Raw genomic sequence first — 23,287 nt, 5'->3', positions numbered from 1 at the left:
TCCCCAAATAATTCGTTTATATCTTTTTTTAGAAGATAGGCTAGAAAGAAAACTAGATATACTATATTTGCTAACTTGAGCAATTGAAATCCTTTCCAACTTCAGCCATTTTGTAAATATTTTGCAATTTGCAGTGCCTGGGTTGAGAACCTTTAGGTTTCAGGTTTAATATTCAATGGAGACAAAAAACACTGGATGGTTCTTTTCATCAATCAAACATAAAAATTGAATTTGTTTGTAGTGAGTTTCCATTTGATTCTGGTACTAATTTTTCTTACTACACGCCTTTGTTCTACATAAAATTGTGTTTTTCTTAGTTATAGGTCAACTTGAAACTTTGACAATATTGTGAAGATTGATATTAAGGTGTCACATAAATGAATTAATTGTTATAGTTGCTCAGATACAAATTATTGGTAGAGTTGATGATATTANCCCAACATAACTTATCCCATCATAACTCATTTTCAAACCAAACGACCCCTTAATGTATTATAAAAGGTGTTCAAGTTGATCCTTTGCCTTAAAAGTTTCAAATTCATCAAAATTTACTGTTAAGTTTAACCTTGGGTTCCTCCGAAAATTAAATTCAAAAACTTTCTCAATGACACTAAAGGCTTCAAGAATTGCTTCTATTAGAGTTCACTCATCACCTTTGAATTGGAGAAGGTTTTGAAAATTAGGACTTAACCGATGAACTAAGAAGAGAAAAATACCTTTCTTTTTGACATTTGTTGTTCACAGAGAAGAAGAAAGTTTCTTTCGATGGCTGAGGCAAAAAAAAAAAAGAATCACAAGCTCTTTGAACCGAAGCTTATGAAGGAAAACATAGAGAATGAAGAAGAAGGAAAAAGATTTTGGATTTATTTTTAATGGGACCTAGGGTCAAACTTAACAGAAAATGTTGATAATTTGTTACTTTTAGAGCAATGGATCTACTTGAACCCTTTTTATAATACATTAAGGACTATATCAATTATGTCAAATCTATTAAGGACCAAAAGAAAACAACCCTTTATATTAAGGACTATTTTTGATCATTTTCTCAAGAAAACTAGATATACTATATTGCTAACTTGAGCAATTGAAATCCTTTCCAACTTCAACCATTTTGTAGATATTTTGCAATTTGCAGTGCCTGGGTTGAGAACCTTTAGGTTTCAAGTTTAATATTCAATGAAGACAAAAAACACTAGATGATTCTTTTCATTAATCAAACATAAAAATTGAATTTGTTTGTAGTGACTTTCCATTTGATTCTGGTACTAATTTTTCTTACTACACGCCTTTGTTCTACATAAAATTGTGTTTTTCTTAGGCATAGGGCAACTTGAAACTTTGACAATATTGTGAAGATTGATATAAGGTGTCATATAAATGAATTAATTGTTATAGTTGCTCAGATACAAATTATTGGTAGAGTTGATGATATTAAACAAATCTTTTGAAATAGTCTCAACTCAAAAGACAAATTATTGATAGAGTTGATAATAATATTGTGCATTAGAGACAAATCTTATGCGATAGTCTCAACTCGAAAGACAGAGGGATCAATTCCGAGTCACAGTGTAGATAATCATCCTCCAAATCAACTCAGTCATTCCGACCAACGTGAACACATCAGTTTGTCTATGATGTCAACACATCAGTTTCTTTGGTAACGTGCAGAGAAATACTATAATTCGAAACAAAGTCAAATTATTTAAAAACTGCAAGTTTTTATTATAATATCATCATCACATTCACAAACCGTCCAAAAGACGAGTACATTCACAAATCACAACAAAAGCAGATAAACACGAGATCTTCTATTCCATTTTTTCTGTTTTTTTTTCTTTTTCTCACATAGATAGATAGATCTATAGCAGAAAATACTATAGATGAGTTGTTGTTAGGTAAATAGGAAATCAATCAGTTCAGATGCGAGCAGATCAGATCTAATCACTGTCGCTGCTGCTGCTACTATCATGTCCATCATGCTTTTTCTCCTTCTTCTCCTTTTTGTCTTTCTTCTTCTTCTTCTCTTTTCCATCCTTGTGATGCTCTCCACTTTCTTCTCCATGGATCTTATCTTTTATCTTCTCAACAAATCCTTCCTTGTGCTCCTCCTTCTTGTGTCCTTCTCCCTTGTGTTCCTCCTTTTTGTGTTCTTCTTCCTTGTGGCCTCCTCCGATGTGGAGTTTCTCCTCAATTTTGTGGATGATTCCTGCCATATTTGATCAGATGAGAAAATGAGTTTTTTTTTTGGGGTTTAGCAGAATTGTCAATTGTGTGAGGAAAATGGTGAGCGAGAGCGAGGTATTTATTGAGGGAAAAGGGAGATTCGTCGGCACGATATTTTATTTGACAAATTTACATTTTTAACCTTGTTACGTGTACATGCTTCCAACACGAACATCTACTTTAAAAAAAGAAAATAGATACTCCCTCCAATTCCATTCAATCCATTCCATTTTAATTACTCTCTCATTCAATTTATGTGACGTAAATTTAGATTATATGCATATTTAGATATTTGAATTGAATTTTTTTTAATAATATGTAGTATTTTTATGTAAATGTACTTTTGAAATTCAGACTATATTATATAAATCGAAACATGAAAATAATTTTTGACTGAACAATATAGTTAATATAATTTCGTAAAAGCAAAAATAGGCATCAAATTTGAAAAATAAAATATGTAATCGAATCGAATTGATTTGATTCTCATAGAGACTTTTATTTGTTGTTTAGTTAAATTGTTCATGACATTTGTTATAAGTGGATTGGTTATCCGGGCCAACAAGGCATGCGAGCACTTTTGGAGTTGGCAAGTTATTGGCCACAAATTAGAGAGGAGATCGAAAGCTACGTGCAGACTGGTCTTATTTGATTATTAGAAAATATTCGAGTAGTAGTATCATCTCCGGTCCAATAATTTATATGCTCTCATGTGATAATAGTAGTAATAGTATCGTGTCTTGTCTAATCACTTACATGCTCTCATATTTAGGATCATGTTCTCGATGAGCTGAAGATGTGTCATGTCCTGTCTAATGACCTTATAGCATCTGTGGTGTCTTACTTCCATTAAAGAACTTGGAAGAAGCTTTGGAAATTAAGGAAATGCAAGACAAGACGATTGAGCTTTAATGAGAGATCAAGAAGATGTTTACCGTAAAAAAAGAATCCAAGAATGATCTTAAGAATTGTGACAAGGAGTGTGCATTAAGATGCTTATCGTGAAAGAAGAGCCCAAGAATGAACCAAAGAATTGTGACAAGGAGTAAGCTAAGTACTACACATATGACAAGAGGGAGTTGCTCGGATGGTAAGCACCCCTCACTTCCAACTCGAAGGTTGCGAGTTCGAGTCACCAAGGGAGCAAAAGGGATGGGAGCTCCTAGGGGTGGGTAAATTTTTTATTTTTTATTTTTTTATTTTTTTTAAAAAAAGTACTACACATATTATCCAAATCTAAAAGGCTGATCAATATGCAAGCTACCTATTTATCCTTCACATTAGCAAAATCATCTATACATTAGGTAATTGGTCATCAAAAAAATTCATCATAGAAACCTCGGTTCAAAGGTAGAGAGGCTGTTCCTATAAACCCCCGGCTCAAATATTAAATATCAATATCAAAATCAAAATGCTACTCATGATTGATAAGAAGATGCCAATGAAGAATAAGCATGCCGGAACTCACCTTTATTAGTAGAGAGATACCGGCCTATAACATACTGGAATTATTTGGAGAAACATAAACGAAGAGAAACCAATTGCAATACACATCGCCTATTTGCTCAATACTTTATAATGTTATGTTCTAGAAAAACGAGTAGTACCAGACACAAATGCTGCTCAAAAATTGTTTTGTCATTCCTCTCTCCTGTTGTTGATGCCACAGTTCAACGCGTTAGGGGAGGAAGACAGCAAATGAACTTCTGCTTCCACTGCCCCATAAGCAAATCAGTGTTGTGAACATAGCAATTCATATTTGTGCTTGTTGAATTAACACTAGAGAAATGACCAAATTAATAACTAGCACTTGGTAAAGTGAGTACCGTTCATGAGCTCATTGTTTACAAGGGGCAGAGGGGTATCATGACTGCTGAATGTGCTCCTTCAATAAGCTGCCTTCCATGTTGAAAGTGCAAATGCGATACGACCCTTCCATCCCTGCAGTAGCCATTCCCTATCATCGTCAATAATGAAATTCTTGTCATACACCTTGAATCGTTCTGTTGTCATTCTCATGATCTCCTCATCTAAAGGAAGCTGCCGAAAACCAGCCTTCAGAATTCTGACTTGCCATTGCTTGTATGTTTCTGGCCTCTCAATTCTCTCAGCACCTTCACACGCGATGGCATTCATTGCCTCCTGACCAAGTATATTCTTTTCAATCAGCATTCTCTCGTGAACTTCCCGGGGAATAATAGTTTCAAGCATATCAAACAAGGATGAATAGTGAAAAAGAGCCTCGCGGAATCGTGAGATAAAGAATGGGGCATTATAACCACCATTTACGGTCCCCTGTATGAAAACATCTGGATTCAACCTCCTGATAAGATTCAGAAAAACATCTCTTGGACTATTGACCACCACAGTCTCATCAAGTAGATTCCTAAAACGGTACAGACAGTTTACCACAAGAACCTCACCCTTATTGATCTTAAGATCCTCGAGTTTAACTGTTTCCCACTTTTGCGCTATAGCATTGAACTCAAAAGGAACTTTGAAGCTCTCAGCATAATTAGCTAACCGCTTCCCTGTTTCCTCAACCCTTTCTGCTGGTCGGAAACCAGGATTTGGAAAATCAATCCCAGTTATACGAAGCTTGGGAGGTCCACCTGGTCTAGAAGCGAGACGTTGTATGAGGCCAGGCCATTGGAAACCCCACATAATGCCAATATCTATAATATGTACTGTTGAAGCCTTTTCAGCTAGATTCATAATTGTCTTATTTGAGAAAAAGCTAGAGATAGTCCTGAACGGGCAGGCAGCAAGCAGTAGGTGGTACGCTTTCAAGACATCAGTTGCTGATACAGGTCGTGTAATAAGGGCTTTATAAATATGAGTACCGGAACCAGCCATCCGTGCCTCAAGACCGTCAGCAAAATAATGGGCCAACCTCTGCATTCCATCCCCCATAGGAGAAGAACTTTCCCTGATCTGCTTCAGAAGCTCATTTGCGGTCCGTTGATTACCTACAGCAACAGCTTGTGCACAAAGTGTCAAGAGTGTTCTCAAGTCTACTACATCTCTTTTACCCCCTTTTTTCTTTCCTTGTAACTTCTTACCGTTAGATCCCTTTGAAGGGCCATTCTTTGATGCATTTTGCCTTGATATTGCCTGCAAGGCTTCACGAAGAGTAGATTCATTTTTCCCTGCGCTGCATAGCAGCACCCTATCAAACATTTCTGATCGAACAGTTGATTCAGAAAACACTGCAGACTGCTTGTAATTTCTCCCTTCTGGTAAATCTACTATACCTTCATGAAGGGTGTTTTTCTTCCCTCTCGACCTTTCAGTATATTGCTTTTCCCCATACTTGTCAACCTTTACTACTGCATCTTTTCTCTCTTTATACTGCAGCTCCTTTCCCACTACATTATACCTCACATCAGCAAACAAGCTATTGCCCGTAGGAAGGAACTTACTTGCCTCCTCCACCCCTTTCTTAAACTGCATAACAGACTCTCCGTCACTAAATATGTCAGGAATCCTAAGTGTGCTCACAGGAGAATCCACAGGCACATCCGGGACAGTGCCTGACAAACTGTTGGATGACCGAGAAGTTGAATGCAAAGCAACACCATCGGGAACATGTGACACATCATCCTCACCAAGATCAAGAATCCAATTTGGGCATAGTAAGCCGTCACAACCACCATTTCCACTATAGTGGTCCATAGCATAACGTTCATTTTGACTTAAACTGGATGGCTTCTCACAATTCACGGAAGAAGGGTACTTCTCTCCAATAACTTCGTAAAACGATCTTTCTGCAGCTTGAAGAGCTGCAGATTCTTGAAACATGCAAGTCTTTTCTTCAATATCCTCTTCCATAAGCATCTGATTTATATACTTAAGAACCCCATCACTGAAATCATAATCCTCATGAAATTCATCTGCAGTTGATGGGACTAAAGTATTTCGTCCGAAATCAGATTGAAATGGACTACTAATATCAACATTCCTGTTGACTAAATTATCACTAACTCTGAGATTATTACTCAAATTCGGATCATAATCCTCATGAAAGTAATCATTAACTCTGAGATTATTAATCAGATTCGGATCAGGGAAAAATGAGCAATCTTCATCCTCTAATTTAATTGCAGATCCTGCTTCATGATATTGCCCCATTATATCAATTTTCAACTAAATCTGCAAGAATCAAGTATTCAAAACCCCCAAAATGTCATCTCCAAAGAAGAACTTTTCAGACCAACATGCTAATAATACAATACCCGGAGCTTAAACCCCGGAAACAACAACAACAACATACTCAGTATAATTTCACGAGTAGAATCTGATGAAGTTAGTAGTGTGTACGCAAACCTTACCCTACTTTCTTGGGAGGTAGAGAAGTTTTTTCTAGCTCAGTAAAATAACAAGAGTGAAGAAGCCAATACAAAATACTACACAACTCATTACAAAGCATACTAAATAAAGGAATAGTAACTATAACAGAATAATACGATAAAAGAATTACACGAGACAATAGATAGTAACAAAAATCGAAAGAACAAAGAACCTATAACACTAAAAACCAGAAAGAAATGATAATTAATTAAAGTTTAAACTACATCACCAGAACTCAATTGATTATCAATCCAAAAAAAAGATAACATTATGTTCAACACACAAAAAAAAAATAGTGAAGAAATTAAGAACATAGAAATTACCTGAAATTTTGATCAAAGAAGAGAAAGAGAAAGAAGGGTATTGAGTATTTGACTTTTCTTGGTTATAAAATACTATAAATATAACACACCACAAATGCAATTTTTCCACTGTTGGGGTCTTCACAAATAGGAAAAAAAAATGGAAAAAAGTGTAGTCCATTTTGGTTAGTTTTACCCATTAGTATTTCAACATGTGATTTTTATGAGATGAAATTTTAAAATTTTCAAAAATACTTAGATTTGAGAATTTCATATTTTTAAATATAAAAATTATTTGATAAGTTTATATTTTATAAAAAAAATAAAATTCTTGTCCCGCTTCCTTGTTTTATATATTTTTGTAAGGAGGACATGACAAATTTATACTTCCTTGGTTGTTCCTATAGACCCTCAGTTCAAACATAGAGAGATTGTTCCCTATAAATTCCCAGCTCATATATTAAACATCATTACCAAAATACTACTCATGAAATCTATACCTATAACATCTTCACAAATCATTACAAATGCTACATATAACTAACATGTTTGATATAGAATATGCCATCAAACTTCGAGAAAAAACTCATATATGTCACCTGTTAAAAGTTTAGCTCATCTAAGGCATTTTAGTTAATAAATAATGACATGGATGAACTTTTTCTCGCTCAAACGAAAATGACATAGATCAATCAAACTATAACATATGACATAAATTAGTCTTTTCTCAAAATTCAAAAACATATATGAGTCTTTTCCTTAAAATATAAATATAAGCACACCACAAAGTGACATTGTAAATTTTCCACTGATGGGGTCTTCATGGAAAGGAATAAAAATGATAAAAAAAAAAGTGTCCTTAATTTTCTTTGTTCCAATCAGTGATAGAAGTTTAGTCAATTTTGGTTAGTTTTACCCATTTGGAGTTGAATCATTTAAGTATGACTATCATTTGAAGTGCATCGGTTCATTCGTTTCGATTTTATATATCATCAATTCGATTTATTAATTTTTATTTATTGAATTTGATTCTTAATGGTTCTATTTAACTAATAAGAAAATACTTATAAAATAAATATATGACTTCTCTAACAATTTGATGCGAGAACACGTTAATGTAACTTTATAGAACACTTATACAATAGAAATAGTAATAATTAACCTGAAAAAAACTATACAAGTGCTACACAAAGAGAAATTAAAAGGAATAAGGTTTTGACGTTTTGTATAATGTAAAATTGTGAACTCAAAATTACTATAAAGTATGAATTGAAGGCAAAAAGGTAAAACACAATAACCAGTAAGGTATTGAGATAAATGTTTATATATAGTAGGGGTAAAGTAGTAAATTACTACAGTCTTATTGTGTTATTGATTTACCCTATAACCCAATATTAAGAAACCAAAACTGAATCGATAACCCTATAATTATTATTTTTTATCAAACCATTAAATACCCGTTAACCGAATAGCAATAAAGCAATAACATTTTTCCCGTTCAATTTATTGTTCGGTTTGATTTTTGTATACCCTAAGCATTATACATAAACGTGTTTTTGAAACTCAATTTCAGTTGACATTTACGTTTTTAATTTTGGGTGTGTATAAATAGGTATTAAAATATGTATAATATTAAATACGCAAATACATGCATCCTACTTGTTATATACAAATCAATTAAAAAATATAAGTCACACAAATTATCAAGTAGGACGTGTGACAAAAAGTGTTTCTTTCTTAAATTCGGTATAATCAATTGAACTACATATAAATTGCATGCCACGTCACCATTGTTATCCACTTAGACTTATCTCCCTCATTTCATCCATTATCTCACTGTCTGAATATAATTTAAAAAAAATATCTATTATCTTCTCTTCCATGTTGAATTTTTGAACTATAAAAACCATTTGAAAATGCATTCATCATCTGTTTTATCTCTTTCAAATTGCTCAGTACTAAAGAGATCACACAGAAATCAAATCGAGAAATTGTCTTTTACGCCATTGAAGAATCTTCGGTTCTGTGGACTGAGAAATGAGATTTTAGCGTTTGAGTTTTTGAAGCTTAATCGATGTGAGACTCAGAGAGTGAGGAATTTTCTAAGGAATAAGATAGTAGCAGCTTCGGTAGCTGAAAATGGTAATGCTCCGACGTCGTTTGATTATGATTTAGTTATAATTGGTGCTGGTGTTGGTGGTCATGGTGCTGCATTACATGCTGTGGAGAAGGTACGAGTACTATATTTTTTTGCAATTTGATCTTTATCTAATTACTCTATTTGGTTTAATTTGTTTGTTTGGTTTTGACTTCGACATAAATTCGATAGAATTAAAGAAACTTTTTAATTTTAAACATGTCACCTGAAAAGTTAATTGAAACAGATGGAGTAATATTTATGGTACTTTTTGTTTCATGTGATTCAAACCAAGTAACTTTGATGGTCCTTTTAAAAAAAAATTTCTCAATTGGATACTAGGAGCATTGGAACTCTGCTTTGTGTAATTTTTGAATATCTCTCTTTTAATTTCAGAAGATAAATTAGTTTGGTTTTGATTTAACTTTCTCCAAAAGTTAGTTAATTTGACATTTCAAAATTGAGATAGAGGGAGTATGAATTTTGCACATTTTTCGTAGGGAAAAGGGGATTCATGAGTGGAAATGAGTAGTCATAGGTCACAGCAATGTGAACGGCTGCCCGCGACATCGCGAATAAGAGGAAAGAGAAGTCATAACGAGGTTTATGTAGGTGGACGTGCAGAATGGTCATTTAGAGGAAGGAGAAGTCATAACGAGGTTTATGTAGGTGGACGTGCAGAATGGTCATTTAGAGGAAGGAGAAGTCATATGAGGTTTATGTAGGTGAACGTGCAGGATAGTCATTTAGAGGAAGGAGAATTCATAACGAGGTTTATGTAGGTAAACCTGCAGAATGGTCATTGTTGTAACTCGCGAAGCAGAATGACCAGCGAACTTGTTTAACCACCGGGTGAGTGGTGGGGTTGAGGTGCTTTGGCCCCCTTTGCGCATCTTCTTCCTACCCCCAGTGCGTGCTCACGTGCCGGCTGGGTGATTAACCAACCCCAGTGTAAAAAGCGCCAAGGAAGACAAAATTGATAGGCTGCCTCTTGCGCCTCGTTTAGACCTTGAGTGTGCAAGTTCTTTCCTTCTCATTTTGTGTTCTGTAGAGTTTTCTCACATTTGTAGAACTTTGTTCTTTGGGTATCACCAAACTGCTGCAAAGTAATAGTTCTTACTAATATCCTAACTGGCATTAGGATTCTTAGCACTAGTACGATCCGTCTCTTATTCTCATTTAACATGGTTTTTACAGGCTAAAGGACTGGTTTTAAGCCTTCTCAAACTGATTGTACGAACATAATCCTAGCAACAATGACTAACTGTTCACTTATTTGTGTGACGGGGTGGAGGGAATAGGAAGGATACTAATCTGTAGAAGAAAGAGAAATATTTTATGGACACCAATCCACACTGCGCTTTTGTAGTTAGTTTCGACTGCCTCATGTCTTTGTCACTTCACTCGCATAAATGGCATTATTGACCATTGAGCATGTTGTCTACCCACAGTTACTTGTTAGTTCTATCGTAGTTGTGATGACTGGAAATTTATACTTTCCTTTCAGGGTCTTAAAACAGCTATCATTGAAGGAGATGTAATCGGCGGAACTTGTGTAAACAGAGGTTGTGTTCCATCTAAAGCACTTCTTGCAGTTAGCGGTAGGATGCGGGAACTTAAGAATAAGCATCACTTGAAAGCTTTGGGTATACAGGTGATTCCATTTATTATGCTAAATGTCTCTGCATGACTAGGGATGTATCTGCAGCAGCTAGCAGTTAAATATTCGACCTCATTTATATTAGTACTCTGGACCAAAGATTAATATATCTGTTGCATTACATAATATGCTGTTTCAATATACACATTGTTTAAGTTATTACTCCATTTGACTTATGTATTATAGCTGTTGTAGCAGAAGAAAATATTGTAGTGGGCGAAAAGATTGATAGAGAAACGTCATATCCAGTTTTAAATTTGAATATGTAAATGATATGACTCCTTGAAAGTTGTACGGAGCTCTATTACTAGTGGAATGATTTCAAACATTTTGATATGTCCGAAAATGTGAAAAGCGTGGAACAAAAAGGAACCGGGGGAACATACAGAGTTGGTTACTTATGGTTCCATGACATCCTATTTATCATTTGGCTATCGTCTTGGAGAACTTGGTATGCCGTTAAAAGAACTAATCTGAAAATTGGCAAATATTGTCTGTTGTCCATACACTTTCCAATCCACTTTCTTCAGTTTGCTTCTTGGTTCCCTTTTTATAAAGCAAATTGACTTTGATTCTTGAATAATCCACATCACTTCTAGATGTCCTCATAAATGTGGCCGAGTCTGCTGATTGATCAATCTCTTCCATGTCAATGACAGGTTTCTGGTGCCGGCTATGACAGGCAAGCAGTTGCTGATCATGCTAATAATCTTGCCTCGAAAATTCGTAATAACTTGACAAACTCTCTAAAGGCACTTGGTGTGGACATTTTGACAGGGGTGGGTACTATAACGGTAAGTCAACCTGTGCTTGGAAACGAATATCCATTAAGAACTTATTCTAGTTTCAATCTTAACCTACATGCATACTGATGGAATACTTCAGGGTCCTCAAAGGGTGAAGTATGGAAAAGTTGGTTTTTCTGGCAGTGAAGTTACCGCAAGGGATATAATCATCGCTACTGGTTCTGTCCCTTTTGTTCCTAGAGGCATTGAAGTTGATGGTAAATTTTCTTTATTCTTTCCGTTCTTGCTACATTTTTGTCAAGATTCCTTAAAAATTAAGTGTGGTCTGATATTGCAGGCTTTGTTCTGTGCCATAATACATAAACAGACACTCAAACTTGGCCTCAGCTAGCAAGTGAGCACTCCCAACTTTGAGAGTGCACATCTAGACACCTTAACTTGATCTGAACTGACAACTAAATGCTCCAAATTGTCCCCACTGTGTCTCGTGAACATGCGACACTGACGTGACACATAAATATTGGAGGTGCCTAGATGATCATTTTGTAAGTTGGATTGCTCAACTGACATAGTAGAGATGAGTTGAGGTGTCTAGATGTGCATACTCAAAGCTGGAGTGTTTACTTGCTAGTTGAGACCAAGTTTGAGTGTATGTGTAAGGATTATGCCTTCTTCTTTTAAGATGCAGTACCTTTTGGAAGGTGCATCCTCACCATTAGTCATACAATTCATATAAATTTTCAGGGAAGACTGTGATTACCAGCGACCATGCTCTCAAACTGGAGTTTGTACCTGAATGGATAGCTATAGTAGGAAGTGGTTATATTGGACTTGAATTTAGTGATGTGTATACCGCACTTGGTAGTGAGGTAGTTTCACCTCTTTTAAATCTCTAATTCATTTTCTTAACTTCTTTCCGCCTTTGAATTTTGTTGTAAGGCAAAATTGGCCAAATCAAACCTCTAGCTAAAACTTGATGACTCTTTTCGAAAAGGTTTGACCATTTTTGCAAGTAATTTTGTTTCAATTGTGAAAACTGAAATCTAATTTTTATGTACTTAATATTCTGCTATTCAATTTGTTTCAGAATGTTTCAGAATGTCATCAAGCATATTGGTCTTTTCTTCCTTTGTGATGTGATCATTTGCCTGGTATCACACAAGATGTTGTGGTGACTGTTCTCTTCTTTGTTACTATGTACCTGCATCTTGTTTCCTTCTTCGCGAAACGTTACATTTCAAAATTCTGATGGTCTTATTGTCCAATCTTTGAATTGTTTATGTTAGTTGTTGTCTACAGTACTGCCATCCTTAAATCTTGCATATTGAAAGTTTTGCTGAATGCAATCTTAGTATACCCTGGGTTCAGAATGGCTTAGCTTTTGACCTTTACCTAAGTTATACTTCGTCTCTGCTTGCTAAGAGAACAAGCCTTGCTTTACTTTTTCAAGCACGAAAACGATAAAGTGTCAGATCAAATTAGCTAGTTAAGGTCAGCTGTATGAATTGTAACTTTCCATTTTGCTCCATTTGAATCTGTTTCATATGTATAGATAGGATTCATCATTAATTAACTAGTTTGACGCTAGCTGTATCAACCTACCACGACCTCTTTTATTCGGGCTTGGGGCCGACAAAATTAGCAAACCTCATACAAGTGGGGGAGTTGTTCTTAAATTAAACTAACAATAACAACAACAGACCCAGTGTAATCCCACAAATGGGGTCTGGGGAGGATTGTATGTATGCAGCCCTTATTCCTATAAACTGTTTACTATAGACCCTCGGCTCAAGTAAAGCATAATGAAATCAAGTATGAAGAGGGAGATACAACAATGAATTAGTTACGTTGAACATAATGGAGAAGAGAATACTAGCAACAATAGTTGTTTAACCTTGCACTTTGCTTGTTTGAAATGTTCTTAGAGCTTAATCTTCCTCTAAAAGTACCACAATGATTTTGAAGTTCTCTTTAAAACGCCAGCTGATTAACAGTCATTTTGTTAACAGGTTACTTTTATTGAAGCTCTAGATCAACTTATGCCTGGATTTGATCCAGAGATTAGTAAGTTAGCTCAAAGGATTCTGGTAAATCCAAGGAAAATTGATTATCACACTGGAGTGTTTGCAACGAAGGTATTGATCTCTCTTGTTTTATGTTACTTCAACCACAAGTTTCCAAATATCTTAACTATCTTCCCTAATAATTCGTACAGATCACCCCGGCAAAGGATGGGAGACCAGTTGTTATTGAGCTAACTGATGCCAAGACTAAAGAAGTAAAGGACACTTTGGAGGTAATACAATATTATTGAGCTTTTTTTGTTTTTGGTTTTTATTAAAACATGTATAGGCATTTCACAAAATTTTGTCTGGAGGACATTGCTTTAGAGTCTTTTGATTGTCTTTAACAATCAAAATTAGATTATTTAGCTTAACATGTTATTTTAAGGTATGTGTATTTGAATATTTAGTAGCATTAAGACAAGTTGTGTTCTATATATTCTTGTTGTTTTCGAATTATAGACGTATTCTGCATGTTTTAATAACAAGGCATAATACATATATTGGACCCTAATTTTTACAGCTCTTTGGCTGTAAAAATCGCGTGTTTATTTATTTAAAAGTTGGATAATTAAAGTGTCTGTTTGTGCACTATGAAAGTTGGAGGTCAAAGTTAAAATTTGAAGCCAAGTTTAGGGTCCAATATATGTATTATGCCTAATAACAATTTTGTTTCATTTCTATTGCACAACCAATGAACTTGAACCTTTAATCTGCAACATATACTTTGGTGTACTTTGTTCCCTGAGTGTCTATGAAATATCTCACAATTTGAATGAAAAAAAGCGCAAATGGAGGAAAGTACAAATATATATGTTTAGTCCAAGACTACTAATTATGAATGACAAATATATGAACAAAGAATTTTTTTACGATAAAGTGAAATATCAATTGTTTACTGTGGCCGAATCACTAGAAAAAATATGTCTTAGAACCTTGATGACGACACTGAAGCGTATATTAAGCGAGGCAAAGAGATCAACACGTTATAGCCTCACTTCAAGGCTTAAGCGTGCTTTGACAACACCAGATGAGGAAAAGTTGAACTTCTATATCAACTTGGGCAATCATCCCCTCATAAGCTAGCTTTTGAGGTTGAGTTAGACTCAAGATCCATTTCTTTACAATTATACTTCATAAATCCTAAAGAACGTGAAACGGAATTGTGATATTTTTATTAATTTGCAGGTTTGTGAAAAAAATCAAGTGAGTGACCTCTGTTTTCTTTTTTTAGGTTGATGCAGCTCTAATTGCAACTGGCAGAGCGCCCTTCACGAATGGTCTAGGCCTGGAGAATGTATGTCGTCGCATAAAAACATATACAATAGTATTCATCTATACTAGGATTTTGTGCATTTTAATGGTCAACTTTTGCAGATTAACGTGTTGACGCAACGAGGTTTTATTCCTGTTGATGAGCGTATGCGAGTCGTTGATGCTGATGGAAATTTGGTTAGTTGGAACTACACTATTGTCGATATGCTTCCACATGGCTGTTAATGTTGTTCTAATAATACTTTTACCACTAGGTACCTCACCTTTATTGCATTGGTGATGCAAATGGTAAAATGATGCTTGCTCATGCAGCCAGTGCTCAGGGAATATCTGGTGTGTATTACATTATGTCACTTATATCTTCTATACAGTCAACCGTTTTCCTTTAAAATCACTATCATATTACAACTCAGGATGACCTTTTCTTATGAAATAGTTGTTGAACAAGTCTCGGGAAGAGACCACGTGCTTAACCATTTGAGCATTCCAGCTGCTTGTTTTACTCATCCTGAAATCAGCATGGTTGGGTTGACAGAGGTGAAAACTGAATTTCTTTATGGACTGCTTTGTGATGAGAGACCACTTAGATTTTGCAGTCTCCTTGTTGATAATGCTCTTATTATGTTCAAGTTTCTTCGCGAACTTGTTAATAATTGGAGGAGGATATTGAATACTTCAACATATTCACAAATCATTCTTTCCATGGTTGATGGGATTAACTAGGTGGCAAACTTCTTTTACATAGTTTTTTCTTAAACTGGCTTCTACATTTTGCAGCCGCAAGCTCGAGAGAAAGCTGAAAAAGAGGGATTTGAGATAAGCATTGCAAAAACAAGCTTTAAGGCAAACACGAAGGCAATGGCAGAAAATGAAGGGGAAGGACTTGCAAAGGTTCTACTCGTCTTTTACCTCTTGAATAGTGTTTTCATTTCATCGGAAACCATAATGGTTGAGATTCATGTGTTCCTCGAATGTTGAGTTCCTATAGCTAGATATTTGGTTATAATCCAACTTGCGGACCTTTTCGTCACTAATCTGACACATTCAAAATTGTGTTTTGGATTGAGATATCCTAACCTGTTTACTGCTTCTTTGATATATATAGTTGATATACAGACCAGACAATGGGGAAATTCTTGGAGTTCATATCTTTGGTATGCATGCTGCTGACCTCATTCATGAAGCGTCCAACGCCATAGCATTGGGAACGTCCATTCAGGTTATCCATTATGCGATGCTATTTTATCTCAAGATTATGTGGGACTTGGGAGCTTCAGTTTTGACCTCCTTCAATCTCTCCATAAACATGTTGAACTTTTCTCTTTTCTGATTATATTTTTGTTGTGATATCTTGCAGGATATAAAGTTTGCAGTGCACGCACATCCAACATTGTCTGAAGTCCTTGATGAACTGTTCAAATCTTCTAAGGTAAGCCTTTGTGTGACGTTATAGGATAGACTAGGCGAAAAAGTAATCACTTTAATAGTAAACTTGTTAATTTACAACATTTTCTCTGACTAGCTAAAGGAATTGGAAAAAATTCAACCAGGTAACTAGTCACAACCATCACCCACTTAGTGAATCAGTTGTTGTCTGAAATTCTGAAGCCTAATGTGTTTGAGGGAACTACTGCACCACCGGTCTCGCTAGAGGATCATCTCAACAAAGCACTGAGATGTAACAAGGATAGATTTGGTTGACTTGTTGCATATCAATTAAGTTGCAAATCAGGTTTTCATGAGAAATTGATACACTGATTCCAGGGTATTTTACTGAGGCCTTGGAGTGTCGGTGTGAAGTGAAAATCGACATTCTTAAGTAGTGCTCCTGGAAGCCTTTTCAAATGTTGTAAGAAGATGAATGTTTTGTTGTAATTGCAGAACAGAGGAGGCTCATAGGCTCTGCCTCTATTTTGTTTATGCTTTGTATTGATAGTTCGTGTGTAATTTGCTAGTGCAGAGTCCAATGAAACGTTTAGTATAGTAACCATCAAATGCTTGTAAATTCCGACTCTGATTTTTCTTTTTCCATATTTTATGACAAGGGACACTTGAATCAAGTGAAACCAAGTAGTACCAATGCAATAAATTTTATATGGACTCTATAAAATCATAAAAGATCAAGAGCAGTCATTGAACCAATTATGAGAACAGAACTCTGCGTTCGGAACGGAGAAAAACATCATGTTCGGTTGGTTATAAGCTTTGGTAAACATTTTTTCTAAAAAAAACAACTTCATTAGGGTCGAGTCTAGTTTGAATGTCGAATTCTGAGTCGGGAGTCAAGTTCAGGTCTCGTGTCCGTCTCTTGTCTAGGTTTGTATGTCGGGGTCAAGTCCTAGTTTGAATGTTAGAGGTTTCGGTTGGGAGTTAGGGTGAGGTCTTGAGTCGGGTCTCGGGGTGGAATTCCATATTGTTCGTCGGGGTCGTGTCCCGGTTTAGGTGTCGAGGTTGACATTGAATCTTAAGTCGAGAGTTGGGATCATTTTCTGGATGGGGTGTTGAGGTCAGATCTCGAATTTGTTGTCGAGTTCGTGTCTTTGTTCGGGTATCGGGTTCAAATCTTGGATCGGTTATCAAAATTGGTTTCCAGGTCTAAAACTATTTTCCTAAAAAGTATTTTCTACTGTCTAGCGTAAAATGAAAGATGTTTTCTGGAAAATGTTTTTTATTAACCAACCAAACACTAAAAAAAAAAAAAATTCAAAAATATTTTCCACTTACCAATCAAACATGAGAATTTAGCCTATATTGATTGGCTTTTCATTTTTACTTATAAGCCAAAAGTCATAAGTTAGAATTTCTAACTTGTTGCTTATTTTTAGCGTTTTAGTTTAAAACTAAGTGCTTATAAGCACTCTTTAAACTTATCAAAATACTCGTGTTCAAAAATTATTTTAGCTTAGAAGCACTTAAAATAAGCTAATTCAAATTTACAAGGATAAAACATAATTAATTTTAACTATTTTGATTTTGTAAATTGACAAATAATTTAATACAATTATTTATAGTAATGTCAACTAATATTAAATGGAAGGACTAGTGTGAGAGAAAAAATATAAAAAAAGGTTTAATTGTATTTGTAACCGTCAAAAGTACTACTCCCTCTGTCCCAATTTATGTGACACATTTCGGATATCGAGATTCAAACATGTATATCTTTGACCGTAAATTTTTCCTATATTTTTTAAATAGTTTGTATTATCAATTATTGAGACTCATAGTACTTTTTGTGTAGTTTACAAATATATAAATTTCATTTTAAAAAATTTGAAAATTTCATGAGCAAATTCTCGGTCAAACTTAAACTGTTTGACTCTCGAAAAGCGAAATGTGCACATAAATTGGGACAGAGGGAGTATATATATATTCTACAAAAAGACCTTGATTAATTTAGGAAAATAGTTTATTTTGGTAAGTTATTCTTACAGTTTCCCATTAGGAAACCGTAATTGTAATCCCATTCCATTCAAATTGAGTGGGATGAGGAAAAGTACTCTTATTTTCCCATTTCATGTCAAATTAGACTAAACAAAAACCATCTAAAGTGGCTTAATTATTGTTATTCCCATTCCATCTCAAATCAGGAAACGTTATTTCTAAATTTATAGTTTGTAATGATAATAATTATGGTAAGAGTTTAAGCTTTAAAACACTTAAAATAAGCTAATTCAAATTTACAAGGATAAAATTTACTTAATTGTAACTTTTTTTCCGACTCCATTTCAAATTAGACTAAACAAAAGCCTACTTCAATCAGGAAACGCTATTTCTAAACTTGTATAAATAGATGTAACATCCAACCTAAAATTATTCTCACCAAATTTTTACTTTTCACTTTCTCTCTTTCTTTGTTCGTTTGTTCGTTCAAATATAATTACTTACTAGTTAATAATGGTGACAAATACTGATCTAGAATTGGGAGTTGTAGCAGCAGGGGAATCATCAACAGAGAATGCATTCAAAGACGAATATGTTCCTCCCTGGCACAAACAAATTACGTTGAGGGCAATGTTTACTGGATTCATCCTCAGTGTCGTTTTCAACTTTATTGTTTGCAAACTCAATCTCACTACTGGTGTTATCCCTTCTCTCAATGTTGCGGCTGGACTATTGGGATTTGCCGGAATTAAATCATGGACGGCTCTTACTCAGAAATTTGGAATGTTGAAACAGCCTTTTACTAGACAGGAGAATACCGTCATACAGACGTGTGTTGTTGCTTCTTCTGGCATTGCTTTTAGCAGTGGGACAACAAGTTATATGTTGGGAATGAGTCCATACATAGCATCTCAGGCTGATGCAGGAAATTTACCAATTAATACTAAGAATCTTGCTATTACTTGGATGCTTCCTTATCTTCTTGTTGTTAGCTTTGCTGGTTTATTCTCAATTGTTGCATTAAGAAAGATGATGATAATGAAGTACAAGTTGACGTATCCAAGTGGAACCGCAACTGCATACCTGATCAACTGTTTCCACACTCCTAAAGGAGCAGAGCTCGCCAAGAAACAAGTTGGTTCCTTGTTCAAATCGTTTGGGTTCAGTTTTATATTTGGGGCTGTTCAGTGGATATTTGCACGTGATGAAGGCTGCGGATTTGCTAGCTTGCATACATTTGGTTCCCAAGCATATGCCAAAAGGTTATATTTTGATTTCTCATCCACCTATGTTGGAGTTGGTATGCTTTGCCCCTACATGGTCAACATATCATTGCTAACGGGTGCTATAGTCTCTTGGGCTTTCATGTGGCCAATGATTGAAGCAAAGAAAGGCGACTGGTACTCAGCCCATTTATCTGCAACGAGTCTTCATGGTATCCAAGGATACAGGGTATTTATCGCAATTGCCATGATGCTTGGTGATGGTCTTTTCCATTTTGCCTACATGTTGGTGGTCACAATCTCAAGTTTCACAAAGAGGAAGAGTAGTACCCAGCAAGATTGTTCAGAAGAAGACGATGAAGATGAAAAGATACGAAACGAATACTTCTTGAGAGATCAGATTCCCAACTGGGCAGCCGCTGGGGGATACGCTGGTATTGCAGTCGTATCTATCATTGTGGTACCCATGATCTTCCACTCGCTCAAATGGTATCATGTTTTGGTTGCCTATTTAATTGCACCTATTTTGGCCTTCTGCAATTCTTATGGAGCCGGCCTCACTGATTGGTCCCTCGCCTCAAATTACGGAAAAATTGCAATTCTTACATTTAGTTATTGGGTTGGTTTGGAGAATGGTGGAGTGATTGCTGGACTTGCTTCATGTGGTTTGGTGATGAGCATACTAGACACAGCTTCTGGCTTGATGGGAGATTTCAAGACTGGTTACTTAACCCTTACATCCCCGCGTTCCATGTTCTTTAGCCAACTCATTGGAACTGCAATGGGATGTGTCATAACCCCTCTAGTCTTCTGGATTTTCAACTCTGCCTATCGATTAGGTGAGCCAGAAGGTTCATACCCTGCACCATATGCTCTCATGTATCGTGGAATCGCCCTACTTGGCGTCGAAGGTTTTGGAAGTCTACCCAAACATTGCCTCAACCTCTCTATTTGCTTCTTTGTCGCTGCTATTCTCATCAACCTAGTGACTCAACTGCTGCAGAAATTTGAGACCAAGTATAGAATTTATCGATTCATTCCGAGTCCAATGTGCATGGCCATACCATTTTACCTTGGAGGCTACTTTGCCATTGACATGTGTGTTGGCTCATTGATCCTATTCGGTATGCAAATGTATAACAAGCAGAAGGCTAAAGATTTTGGACCTGCAGTGGCTTCTGGTCTAATTTGCGGCGACTCATTGTGGGGAATTCCAGCATCTATTCTTGCTCTAGCTGGTGTCAAAGCTCCATTTTGCTTGAAACTTTAGTCACAGATCACTTTTAGCCCTTCCACTTAAGTCTAATTAGTCTTTTGATTGTCTTTAACAGTCCAAATTAGGTTATTTTAGCTCAGCATCTTATTTTAAGGTATCTGTATTTTGTTATTTAGTAAAGTTAAAACAAGTTATGTTTCTATATACCCTTGTTCTTTTCAAATTTATAGACGTATTTTGCGTGTTTTAATAGCAATTTTGTTTCATTTCTATTGTACTTTTAATCTTCAACATATACTAAGTTGTACTTTTGCTCTCTGGGTGTCTATGAATATCTCACAATGTGAATGAAAATAAGGCGCAAATGGAGTCAGTCAAATACAAATATATATGTTGTCTCTGTTGGGATTTGAATGTGAGATTTCATGGTGCTCAGTTCACTTTATCGATCACTAAGCCACACCCTTGGTTGCTACTCGTCTTTCACCTCTTTTTTGCTGTCATTTTCATGTAGATGGACAATTTATGATTTGCTTCCTACATCTGTTGCTCCCTTTCTTTTTGCATCGCATGACTAGCAAAATGCTGCACGCTCTTTGATGAACTATTCAAATCTGCTCAAGTAAGCCTTTCATTCTCAATAATTGATATCACCGATATGACAAACTAGGCGATGAAGTAAAAATCAGACTTTAATTGTGAACTTACTAATTTACAACCTATTATATGACACTAGCTAAAGGAACTGGACAAAATATCGACCAGGTATAACAAGTCACGCCCATATATCGCCCACTTATTGAATCAGTTGATGTCTGAAATTATGTAGCCTATAAGTTTTCGAGGGAACTACTGCATCACCAGTCTAGCTAGAGGATCATCTTCAATAAAGCATTGAGATTTGGATGACTTGTTGCATATCAATAATGAGAAACTGATTCCAGGGTATTTTACTGAGGCCTTGGAATGACAATGTGAAGTGAAAATCGACATTCTTAAGTAGTGTTTTCAAATGTGGTAAGATGTATTTCCTGTTGTAATTACAGAACAGAAGAGGCTCATAGGCTCTGCCTCTATTTGGTTCATGCTTTATATTGATGTAATTTGCTAGTGCATAGTGCAACGAAACGTTTAACATAGTGATACGCATAAGAAGTAACAGAGAAAGGTCAAGTGAAACCAACTTGGAAAGGTATGAGATTTCTCATTTCTGTTGTGATTTTCCCCTGAAACAAATTAGAATGAGAAACGTTGTGATGCCTCAAATTCCTCAAGCCATTTGGGATCGATTGAAGGATGTGCTCCTGGGTGGGGGGGGGTCCCTTGTCCTCCAATAATATATAAAGATTAATATATGCGAGTTCTGTCAAATTCAATAATATTGGATGTTACTAAAAATTTCACTAAATTTAGATACTAAAGCATTTCAAAGATCATTCATTTATTAAGAACTAGTTTGATCAAACAACAGAGATTTCAAACAGGGCTGAAAGAATTATTGAAAGAGCACTTAAAAAAGCATAGAAAATTCTATCTAGTGATATGCGCGATTAAATAATCCAACTCCATTCGAGAAGCACCCCCTTTCTCTGTGGACTGCCTCACGGCTTCCCCCAATTCTTTTGCTCTTTTCCTAACCTCGTCTCCTTCTTCTGATGCCATTAACTTCCTCACGACATTATCAATGGTGGATGCAGTGACCACCTCTTTGCGTTTCTGGTCCCATTCCCCAATGATCAAGCCTATTTTCAATATTTTTGTTAACAAAAAACCATTTTTTGGGTGGTCAGAGTGTGTAGCCCAAGCAATTATTGGGACTCCCATAGTAATGGTCTCTACACAAGAAGTCCAATCACACGCACTCAAGAACCCGCCAATGAATGAATGAGACAAGATTTCTGTTTGTGGTGCCCAATCTCTAACCAGTAATCCAACCCCATCTAGTCTTTCCTCAAACCCTGCATGAAACTCAAATTTTCTTTTGAGGTCTGCCCCGAGATAGATATCTGTATTATCAGGATCGTATAACAACCATATGAACTTTTGTTTGCTAAGCTCTAAACCCATTGCGAGCTCCTTAATTTGTTCATCAGAAAATGAAGTCAACATATCATAAGATACATAAAGAACTGATTTTGGAGGTTGTTTGTCCAACCAATCCAAACAGGGGAATCCGTTTTTTCTTTCTTAGTAGGCCGGAGAACCGGTCCTATTGCCCATTGCTTCTTGTTTTGTCCAATTCCAAGCAAGTCGATAAAAGCATTAGTACCTTCCATTACTTCGCTTGTATTATGAATATCACCGGCAGAACTATTCCCTATATACTGAGCTTGAAAAGATGATATCCGCATGATTTCATCGCAATACCATCCTTGAGAGGATGGTAACTTTTGAAGTAGTTGTTGTTCAAGAGGGATAGGCAATCCCACATGAGGAAATATGTGATCACAATACATACGAAAGGCCGAAATCACAGGGTTAAAGATGTAGGACTCTGCATTATCAAAAGATGAAATATCCTGAACATTATAATACATTAGACAATCATGAATCATGACAATTCGTCTTGATTTAGACGAAATATCACGTAAGAAGGAAGTAATGGATTGGCGGAGATGCATGGAAACATTCCAGAATAAATGGAAATGTTTAGGTACTTCACTCGGGATATCAGGGTCGAGAGGAGTAGTAGTCATTTGGAGGTCATGAAA

General features: G+C 35.8%; 3 protein-coding genes and 2 pseudogenes across 4 annotated transcripts; 2 read left to right on the top strand and 3 right to left on the bottom strand.

Moving 5' to 3' along the window:
- Positions 1–1,698: 1,698 nt before the first annotated feature.
- Positions 1,699–2,280, bottom strand: LOC125869166 (dehydrin HIRD11-like). Its single transcript, XM_049549727.1, has one exon. The coding sequence runs from the start codon at positions 2,211–2,213 to the stop codon at positions 1,938–1,940; it is 276 nt and encodes a 91-aa protein (XP_049405684.1). The 5' UTR covers positions 2,214–2,280; the 3' UTR covers positions 1,699–1,937.
- A 1,385-nt stretch (positions 2,281–3,665) lies between these two features.
- On the bottom strand, positions 3,666–6,927 carry LOC125869158 (scarecrow-like protein 14). The gene is made up of 2 exons (XM_049549721.1): positions 6,897–6,927; positions 3,666–6,375 (listed from the first exon to the last, which is right to left on the bottom strand). The coding sequence occupies exon 2, from the start codon at positions 6,352–6,354 to the stop codon at positions 4,111–4,113; it is 2,244 nt and encodes a 747-aa protein (XP_049405678.1). The 5' UTR covers positions 6,355–6,375; positions 6,897–6,927; the 3' UTR covers positions 3,666–4,110.
- A 1,809-nt stretch (positions 6,928–8,736) lies between these two features.
- LOC125869160 (dihydrolipoyl dehydrogenase 1, chloroplastic-like) lies at positions 8,737–16,731 on the top strand. Of its 2 annotated transcripts, none has more exons than XM_049549722.1 (15): positions 8,737–9,106; positions 10,520–10,666; positions 11,332–11,466; positions 11,558–11,675; positions 12,163–12,287; positions 13,428–13,553; positions 13,634–13,714; positions 14,716–14,778; positions 14,859–14,933; positions 15,011–15,089; positions 15,193–15,293; positions 15,534–15,647; positions 15,862–15,975; positions 16,114–16,185; positions 16,307–16,731. In XM_049549722.1, the coding sequence occupies exons 1-15, from the start codon at positions 8,792–8,794 to the stop codon at positions 16,352–16,354; spliced, it is 1,713 nt and encodes a 570-aa protein (XP_049405679.1). In that variant the 5' UTR covers positions 8,737–8,791; the 3' UTR covers positions 16,355–16,731. The 2 variants fall into 2 exon arrangements, with proteins under 2 accessions (XP_049405679.1, XP_049405680.1); XM_049549723.1 differs by having other exon boundaries at positions 16,279–16,731.
- A 2,297-nt stretch (positions 16,732–19,028) lies between these two features.
- LOC125869162 (probable metal-nicotianamine transporter YSL7) lies at positions 19,029–20,630 on the top strand (annotated as a pseudogene).
- A 1,439-nt stretch (positions 20,631–22,069) lies between these two features.
- LOC125869164 (zeatin O-xylosyltransferase-like) lies at positions 22,070–23,287 on the bottom strand (annotated as a pseudogene).

The sequence above is a fragment of the Solanum stenotomum genome, chromosome 6 (genome assembly GCF_019186545.1).
Source record: "Solanum stenotomum isolate F172 chromosome 6, ASM1918654v1, whole genome shotgun sequence".
Taxonomy (NCBI): Eukaryota; Viridiplantae; Streptophyta; class Magnoliopsida; order Solanales; family Solanaceae; genus Solanum; species Solanum stenotomum.
This window is presented reverse-complemented; position numbering and strand designations above follow the sequence as displayed.

Coding starts and splice junctions, on each gene's coding strand:
- LOC125869166 (XM_049549727.1), bottom strand. CDS start 2,213: ATGGCAGGAATCATCCACAAAATTGAGGAGAAACTCCACATCGGAGGA.
- LOC125869158 (XM_049549721.1), bottom strand. CDS start 6,354: ATGGGGCAATATCATGAAGCAGGATCTGCAATTAAATTAGAGGATGAA.
- LOC125869160 (XM_049549722.1), top strand. CDS start 8,792: ATGCATTCATCATCTGTTTTATCTCTTTCAAATTGCTCAGTACTAAAG. Junction 10,667..11,331: donor TGAAAGCTTTGGGTATACAG/GTGATTCCATTT, acceptor TGTCAATGACAG/GTTTCTGGTGCCGGCTATGA. Junction 12,288..13,427: donor ATACCGCACTTGGTAGTGAG/GTAGTTTCACCT, acceptor TTTTGTTAACAG/GTTACTTTTATTGAAGCTCT.